The 9,027-nt window shown below is 50.4% G+C and overlaps 1 protein-coding gene across 2 annotated transcripts; it reads right to left on the reverse strand.

Annotated features, from left to right (window-relative positions):
* Positions 1-3,073: 3,073 nt before the first annotated feature.
* On the reverse strand, positions 3,074-9,027 carry RBP4 (retinol binding protein 4). 2 transcript variants are annotated; one of them, XM_082674321.1, is made up of 6 exons: positions 8,885-9,027; positions 8,547-8,675; positions 8,318-8,451; positions 8,063-8,166; positions 4,876-5,088; positions 3,074-3,413 (listed from the first exon to the last, which is right to left on the reverse strand). In XM_082674321.1, the coding sequence occupies exons 2-6, from the start codon at positions 8,655-8,657 to the stop codon at positions 3,388-3,390; spliced, it is 588 nt and encodes a 195-aa protein (XP_082530447.1). In that variant the 5' UTR covers positions 8,658-8,675; positions 8,885-9,027; the 3' UTR covers positions 3,074-3,387. The 2 variants fall into 2 exon arrangements, with proteins under 2 accessions (XP_082530447.1, XP_082530446.1); XM_082674320.1 differs by having other exon boundaries at positions 8,063-8,169.

Here is a 9,027-nt window from a genome sequence, read left to right on the forward strand (position 1 = left end):
TTAGTTTTTCTCTGTAGGCGTCTATTTGTCACTCTCTGGCAAGCCATGGTGTGTTTTCAAAGGGAGTTCATTTCCAGGACGGTCACACCAGGGTACCTGCTTTAAGAAAATGTAACCTATGCAAATGTACATTTACAGCACCAGTACATTGAGGGGTGATCATTCAGTATAACAATTCTATCCTTTATAAAAGTATTTGCTGTGGGTTCCTTTTCAATATGAACTTTTTCAGTGTGTAGTATGATTAAGTTTAATAATTTTTATTTGTAACTGTTCAGCAGTCTCATCTCCTACACGTAAAGCCACGCCTTGCCGGTTTCCTGAAGTGAGTCCTGGAACAGGTCCAGGACCCAGATTTTTCCTCTGAAGAGTCATGGCCACTCTAGCTCCCCACCCTGGATTTGCAAGGCTGCAGGATCATTCATTAACGTCAAGAGCGCTTGAGGAATTTCCAAGGAACAAGGATTTAATTTCCAAGGAATTAAAGGTGACTTTATTTTTCATTTATAAAGGGATGCCATGGACCCCTTTAGGAGAAGCTTTGTCACGAAGTCAGACAGGAAGTCGGATGACTCCAAACATTTGACAGTGAGAACAGGAGTGATTCCCTTCGTTGATCCACCTGTTAGATGCCTCTTAAGCACATGCTGTGGCCGGTGTTCTTGGTGGTGGGAATACAGCAGTGAACCAGACAGCCATGGCCCCTGCCCTCACGGAGCTTACTTATCTTCCAGGTGGGGGCAGCGAAAAACCAAACATAAGTCAATAGACAATATAGTGTTATGGAGTGAATTAGCGTCGTGAAGAAAACGGGACAGTGATGGCAACTTAGATGGGGTGTTGAGGGGTCTGCGAAGACCGTTCTAAGGGGTATATTTGAGGCAAAAGGTAAACCACAAGAAGGAACCAGCCATGTGAATCCAAGGGAGTGGGGCTTTGCAGGTGGAGCAGACGCTGGTGCTGGTGCAAAGAGCCTTGTGTACTTGTGGGACAGAAAGAAGAGGTGTAAACAAAGCAAACTATTGGCTCCTGTATGCCGGGCAATGTCCTTGATGCCAAGACAGAGGGGTGCTGTGCTGGAGACCATCAGTTGAGACCAGAGAGGTTACAGGGCTGAATTACACAGGGTCTGGGAGGCTGCCATAGAGAGTTTATTCTGTGTTCAGTGGGCAGCCGCTGGAGGTTTGCAAGTGGATGCTGAAGTGACCTGCTCTACTGGTTGCTGTGCAGGGAATGAACTTTGTGGAGCAGGAATAAAGATGGAGACCAGTTAGGTGGCTGTTGAAGCAGAGAAAGAAGATGGGGAAGTTGGAGGTGGGTGGCATCCGTGGGGGATTGTGAGAAATGATCTTGGGACATACTTTGGGAAGGCAGAGCAAACATGATGTATTGATGGACAGGATGCAGATTAGGAGGGAAAGAGAGGATTCAGGGGTGACTCCTGACAGTGATTGGATGGAGAGCAGGCAACAAAAATGGGGAAGACTAGAAGAATGGGGAATAGAAAGACCAAGAGTTTCATTTGGGGCATTTACACGTGAAACCCCAGTGAGATCCAAATGGAGAGCAGGCAGTGGGGTGCAGGGATGTGGGGTGTGGGCCTGAATATGCAACGTTGGGAGTCACCAGATAGTGTTTGCAGATTTATGGCTTTATGAAATGTCCCTGGGAAGAGAGAGAGAGAAGAAACCGGAGCCAGCGAGAACCCAGGGCTACGCCAGCACTTGGAGGTTGGGCCAGTGGCTGGAACAGCAGCTCAGGGCCTGGCACATAGGACGTGCTCAACCAATCTTTGTCACCAAGTACATCAGAGCCAGTAGTTGTCTTTGCTGGTGGAGTTTCTTGAGCAGCTTGCTTTTTAAGTAAGGTTTATTACAAGCTTGAGGACTAGAGGACAGGGATCTTTTGTTCATCTTTAGTTAATAAATTTGGTAAATTAAAGCTGCTTTTTGAAGTGATGTGTGGCTGTCTTCTGGGTCTCTGGGGTGACACCTGAAGGGCCAGGCTCTGATGGCCCCTGTTCCATGTGAATGACAGGCAGAGCTTTCCAGTGCACGGTCCCCTGCCTTCCCCCTTTCTGGTGGGAGAACAAAGCACATTGATTTGGGGCCCCCAGGAGCCTCCGTGGCCCCCTGATATGTCAGCACCCACGCAGAGCTCTCCTCACACACGGGAGAGAGCTGCCCTTCCCTGCTTCCAACACATCTCAGAAATGTCAGCCTGGCATCCTAAGTGCTCTAACTGAACCCTCACTGCAGCCCATCAGGCAGACACTGTTTCCCCATATTGCACAAGAGGAGAGTGAGGCTCAGAGAAACTACACAACCAGCCCCAAATCATACAGCTAATTATATCTGAGCAGAAGTTTGAAGTAAAACCAAGACACTGGTACCAAAGCCTTGATGCCTTTTTAAGATGATAAACTGAGGCTCCTAGGAGCTCCTGGGAAACTGAGGCACGTGGCTTTGTATGCAGCTATACGTTAGTGTTCACAAGCGCTGCTAATGGTGTGGGACACTGGTGTCCTGCCCCAGACCCAGCTACTTCCCCTTTCCCGCACACTGTAGGTAGGGGCGCCATGATCCGTCTCCTGATTCCCCCCGGGAAGCCCATGGCCTCTTCTCCTGCAGCCTTTTGCCCACAGCTGAAATAAGAAGTGAATTAGGTGCCAGAGACAATGAAGGGCTGGGGGGGGCATTTCTTAGAGCTCACCCCAACCCATGCCTCTTGGGCGTCTCAGACCAGCTCGGGGTAAGCCCACCCCCCCTGCCCGCCTCCAGGGCCTGGGGCTGCCTGAGGCTGGGGTCACTGGCCTGGCCTAACCTACACTCACCTCTTTTGGCCTCAGTAGTTAAGGCCTTCCTGGGTTAATGGGGAAATCCCTTTTTTCAGGAAGTTAAGAGAAGCCACATTCATTAATAATGGAGGTTAGGCACTAGAACAGGCCAAAGGTCCTAAAGAGCCGGGAGAGAAGAACCCCTCCCGGTATATAAAAAGTGCATCCTACCCAGCCACCTGCAGAACTCACTTCAACACAGACGCGAACACAAATAAAAACCCAAATCACAGGAAATAGGTGACTATACATATTTTAATAAATCAAAGTCTGGAATCCTAATCCTCAAATGATTCCTTAGAAAACTCCAGGGAACACAGACATTTGAGTGCAAAGAGATTCACTTATCCCCACACATATTTTTACCTGTACTGAATGTTTTATGTTTACGTGGGGGAGGGGAGGGGAGGGGAGGGGAAGGGAGGGGAGGGGAAGGGAGGGGAGGGGAGGGGAGGAGAGCGGTGCAAACTAAACTCTAAGAGTTGAAGGCTGAGTGAGTTAATAGGAAGTTTCCTAATGAAACGACACCCTCCGTGTTGCTACAAAATATTTCATTCTGATTCGCCATCACAGTAACCTGAAATGTAGAAAACAAAGATATTAATGACAGAAATATGGAGCTGGTGTTAAATGTAGAGAGTGAATATTCGATGACCTTAGGGCTCGGCTTTGTTCAAATGCTTCTTGTAAGGTTATAGCTAGATATGGCTCTAATTCATAAACATCTTCAAGGCTTTCTGAAACCCTCTGAATTTCTCTGGGGGTGATGGGGTGGGCCCCAGAGCATAGGATCTCCTGTATCAAAGTGCTGTTTTTTACCTGTCTTAAATTTGCCTCACTGCATTTCACAGGGATGTGGGTATGTCCTCCTGTTTCAGGAAGTGAGGGCCAAGTCAGCCTGACCTCAGCTACTCTGTTAGCAGTTTTATAGAGTGTTCACCATGTCCTGTGTCATATGTCACCAGGCGGTGCCACAAGGGGCTTCAGAGTCACAAAACCACTTTGGTTTGCATCCAAGTCAGCTATCTATTGAAGATCTTGGGCAACCTTCGTAATCTTTCTCAGCCTCTGTTTTCTCATCTTGTAGAACGTGGATAATGAGAATACCTACTTCATGAGGTGTCTCCAGGATTAAGTGAGATAAGGCAGGCAAAGGGCTTGGTGTGGAGCCTGGCTGGGGTGAGATCCTGCCCTACACTTAGGCTGCCCCTGGGTGAAACATCAAAATCTTATTTATTTACTTGTTTGGTCTGCATTCATATCTGTTTGGTGTAGTGTGGGTTAGCTAGTTAGATGACCAACAGAGAAGTTCAGTTTTGTTCCCTTTTTTCCCCCACAATTTAGCATTACCCTGTTTGGATTTTGAAACCCAGTTTCCCATGGGAGTGAGTGTCTATTCAAAATAAAATGTGCACTTTCTTCCAGAATATTACTGGCTTTTAAATCAAGATCAGACAAGAGTAATATCCATAAAAAGATTCAATGGGTTTTCCAGGGGATCTCAAAAAACGTAAGTGAGGAAAACCAGCTAGTCAACTTACTGGATATTTAGTTCCATATCAGAAAAAGAGCATTTGTAGAAATCACTCTCTTTTGAACTTGCTATGGTGATGTCTCTCTTTAAGTTGTTTTTATACCAAATGCCACATTCAATGCCCAGCTCTTCACTGGGGCCACTCAATTCCCCAGACAATATTAATCTAGTCAAAATGGTTTTTTGGGTAGTGCAGCCAGGAGCAAAATCATGTGACCACAGACTGAGCCTAAGGCGGCAGATAAAAAGGAAGCGTCTGTCCCCTGCAGTTTTACTTAATTAAAAGTGCCAAGGTTTTGGAAAAAGGCTTTTGCCCACTCCTTCTGCATCGGCCCCATGATAAGGCCAGTGAAAGATCTGGTCAGGAGGGATGAAGACGGGCTCAGAGGGGGCTCCCAGGACGCCCTGTCTTCTCTCGCATGCAGATGAAATGCATCTCAGGGCATGCAGACCCGGGGACCCTTAAGGGCGAGCAGCCGGTGCCCTGTTCCCACACAGCACTCACCATTGTGAGCGATCAGCCGGTACTGCCTGGCCAGGCACAGCTCCTCCTGCCTCTGCCTCACGATTCTCTGCACCTCCGGGGAAAAGCCGTTCAGGTCACGGGCGAACACGAAGGAGTAGCTGTCAGCGCAGGTACCATCGAGGTTCAGGAGGCGGCAGGAGTACTGCACAGCATAGGTGTCATAGTCCGTGTCAATGATCCAGTGGTCATCGTCTGCAAGGCAGAAAGCCATGGGGCCACTACATCTCCCTCCGCCACTCAGATGTCAAGGAAACTTACTGCCTGGCCCCGGAAGCCAGCCACTTCCCAAAACTGGATTCAGGAGTTAGGAAGCAGGAGACTACAGAGAATTCTGACAGCTCTTAGAAAATTGGGACCATGAGAAAGGATCTTGTCCTTTACAGGAAAAAATACTGGAGTCGGTGGTGGGGGGAACCTCATTCACTTTAATAATTCTTTCTCTCCCTGATGATAAATGTGATCGTATCTTTCCAAAGAACAATCGAGAATGTGGACCCATCAAAACCACAGCCTAGACCTTTCTACTGATGTCTCCTCCATCTACCCTCTGACAATATCTTGTGCCTTTGTGGCTGATATTGACGGCCACCAACGTATGTCACCCCCAACAGCAGGATGAATCCTTGGCACTGATCCGTATCAGCTAGTTCCCGGCCCTCTCACTATCCACACTGCTCTCCTGCCTCTCAGTCCACTGGATGATCTGGTTCATGGCTTTTCTGGCTCCACCCTAATTCTGGCTTAGTAACCCGACTCACTTCTCCAAGCTGGCAAAAGAGGGTATGTTCTGCCTTGAGGGCACAAGATGCCTACCCTCTGACATCAGATATTCTTTCTTAGAGCTCATACTCTTCAGAGCTCTCCTGACAGAGGCAGAGCTGAGCCCTTGAAGAATTTAGACTATATTTCTTCCTAAGACTGGGATGTAAGCCATGAAGCATAAGTGTAAACAAAGGTGGTACTAACGTCAATAAAGACAGGATGGGGAAACCACGTTAGTAAGAATGTATGTGAGAGGTTTGTCATGGAGAAACAACAATGTGGATATCCAAACACCTCACATTTGGTAAAATGTGTCACATCTCTGCTTAACATTCTTGTTGATGTATAACCATGACCAAGACTTTCTGAGCACTTAGTAAAGTATCAGTCACTGTATGGACACTTTCTGTGCTTTCTCAATTATTTTTCACAACGACCTGAAAGTGCACACTATCATCCCCATTTTCCAGATAAGGAAACTGAGGCACAGAGAAATTAAGTAATTCACCCAGTATCACAAAGAGCAGGACAGAACTGAGTTTCAGTCTGACTCTGGAGCCCCCATACCTAACCTCTACACCACGCTGTCTCCAGGCGATAAATAAACTGGGGGCAACAGGGGATAAGAAACTAGAAATGCAAAGCCTCCGTGTCTCCATTTCACACCCAGGTCATGAGGCAAGTGATGATCTCTGCTCTATGTCATGTTCTGTGCTGCAGGAACGCAGGGGAACCTGGATCCCCCAGCACTAAGGGTGTAGGGGAGATGGCTAATCCTCGCCTAAGTCACCTCTGGGTGTGCCTCTTGGCTCTGAGAACCCTGGGAGTCCCTGCCTAGAAGGGGCTCAGCCCAAACCCATGCCCTGTAGGAGAGCTGCACAGCGGTGGGTGGTGAGGCCCCTCTTCAGCCCACTGCAGGCCCGCCAGGAGGAAGACTGAGCCACCCCTGAACCTCCCAGGCTTTCCCATGGGGAATGTGTCAGACACCGGGATGTGGGGGTCAGGGGAAGCCATACGACTGCTCGGCGGTGGCCATGCTCGTCTGTTTGATAAGATGCAGATTCTAAAAATTAGTAACCTTGTGCCCCGTGGTACTGAGTTTTGTAATCCATTATCAGAAGAGTTTATCTTTTACTCTAAATGGATCACTTCTGGAAGTTTTGCTGCGTTATTTGAAAAAATCTTTATTACCTCTAAGGATAAAAGCTTTTTCCCCCTCGTTGAATAGCAACTCCATATGTACAGTGTAAATCAATACTGAAGATGCAATTCGATAAAAAAAAAAAGTAAAAACTCATCTAACACAACTGTAGAGGAAGTCAAGGTGTGCGTGCCCCGTGCAGATGGGCTGCATGAAAGGACACTTCTGCCCTGGCTCACCAAGCTAAGAGTCCCCCTGAACAGCCCTCTGGGGCCTATCTCCCAGGAGAGTTCCAACAGTAGTCTGTAAAACTGTAAAAACTGGTTTGTATTAGGAGTCCCTGCTGTTCAGGGCCACCTAATCCTGACCTGGGAGCTGGAACCCCTGGCTTCTGACACTGGCTCTCACAAACTTGTTGCATGACCTTGGACAAAGCCCTACCTTCTCTTGACCTCAGTTTATTCATCTGCATGTTGAACCCCCTTCACAGGGTTAACTCTGCATCTCTGTGGTTCCATGATATGTCCCCTGTGGCCTGCATTACTCTCTAGGTACCAAGTAGACTGCAGATTTGAAACTTAGGAGAAATGAGGAAAAAGTGGAAAGAGCATGTACATGTATGCTCTCGAACATCTACGTCAGGCTGAATTTTAGGATGCTCTTTGGAGAGTTCTTAACACCCTGCTCCCTATGTGAGTTTCAGGGCTTGGGAGAAAGGGAAGAGGTCACTGTCACCCAGAGCACTGTGCCTGGCTCAGAATCTCAGCAGCGGCAGGTAGGGCACCTTGGAGTGAGTCAACCCTGTGCATAAATGCTCCCTGCGTCCTTGGATGAGAGTCTCTGAGCCTCTGCTGGGCCCCTAGTAGTCAAGCTGTTTCAGGGATTCAGCCTAAAGAAATGGAGGAAATGCAAAACCAGGTTGGGTGGTGATGTGAGTTGGGTCTTGAGGAGGTGGGTGGTCTAAGCATGGAGAAGGCCACACCCCCTGGCACACTGGCCTTATGGGTAAATGGCAGGAGGAGGTCACGTGACAGGCCCAAGAGCCTTTTGAGCTTGGGCCAGGTTTTTGAGCTGGGGGATGGGGTGGGCGCAGTGAAGGGGCCTGGCTGCTTGCAGTTTCACCCCTCTAGCTTTAAGCCCTGCTGAGAGTTCTGGTTGCTTACAGACCGTTCTTCCCAAGGGTGCCACTAGAGGAGAAACCCAGCCTTTTGGCTAGGTATGTCTCCCATCCTCCAAGACAGTCCCACTAAGCCGACTACTTACTTCCTTTCTGGAGAAAGGACGCTACGCCCCAGTACTTCATCTTGAACTTGGCAGGGTCCTCGGTGTCTGTGAAGGTGCCCAGCATGTCTGCGCACAGGTCCCAGCTACTGCAGAAGCCAAGGGGATCATGAGCCAGGCTGGGCGAAGGGCTCCCTGCATCCCACCCCGGGTGCTCCCGTCCCTCCCCAAACAGGGTTTGGTGCTCAGCCCGGGGGACCCTGCAGCGCAGAGCGCAGCCCCCCATAGGTCACTGACTTAAAGAGACGGACTCGGCCCTTGGCCGTGGCTGTCATGTGGCCATTCTCGTTCATGAACTGGGCGACGATGTTGTCCTGCAGAAAGAGGCCCTTGGGGTCCTTCTTGGCCATGGCATACCAGGTGCCGGAGAACTGGGGAAGGGAGTAGAGCAGCGTTTGGTGTCCGGGAGCGCATGGCCGGCCGCCGGTAAAGGGGAACGGGGCGCATCCGGGACGCAGATACCTACGCGATCCTTGTCGAAGTTCTCTTTGACTCGGAAGCTGCTCACCCGGCAGTCGCGCTCCGCCCGGACGCTGCCCAGCGCCGCCAGTAGCACCAGCGCCCACACCCACTCCATCTTGCTCAGGAGTCCGCCCTGAGGGAACCGCGCGCCGTGAGCGCCTGGCGGCCGGACCAGCCAACGCGCCACTGCCAGTCCCTAGACCCCATCCCGCCCGCGCCGAGCCCTCATCCCGCCGGCCCCCGGTCCCCCATCCCTCCTGCCCCCGTACCCCCATCCCGTTCATCCCGGCCCCCCCGTCCCTCCCGCGCCTGCCCCCCCGGTCCCGCCGGGCAGCCGCTCACGGTCGGGAGCTGCGCTCAAGCCTGGTCGCGGGTCCGGGCGCGCGTGGAGCTAGGGAGGCGAGCTGGGGCCGCCCGGCCGCATTATATAAAGCTCCGGGGGGAGGGGGTCGCGCTTTCGTAACTGCGCGGGATGAAAGACCGAG

Source organism: Grampus griseus (assembly GCF_964374135.1).
Source record: "Grampus griseus genome assembly, chromosome: 16".
NCBI classification, from domain to species: domain Eukaryota; kingdom Metazoa; phylum Chordata; class Mammalia; order Artiodactyla; family Delphinidae; genus Grampus; species Grampus griseus.

Excerpts from the sequence above, each read along its gene's own strand:
- RBP4 (XM_082674320.1), bottom strand. The coding sequence starts at position 8,657 with ATGGAGTGGGTGTGGGCGCTGGTGCTACTGGCGGCGCTGGGCAGCGTC. Across the intron at positions 8,170-8,317 it reads GGCCGAGTCCGTCTCTTTAA|TAGCTGGGACCTGTGCGCAG; the intron begins GTCAGTGACCTA and ends TGGCTTCTGCAG. Across the intron at positions 5,089-8,062 it reads GTCCTTTCTCCAGAAAGGAA|ACGATGACCACTGGATCATT; the intron begins GTAAGTAGTCGG and ends TCTGCCTTGCAG.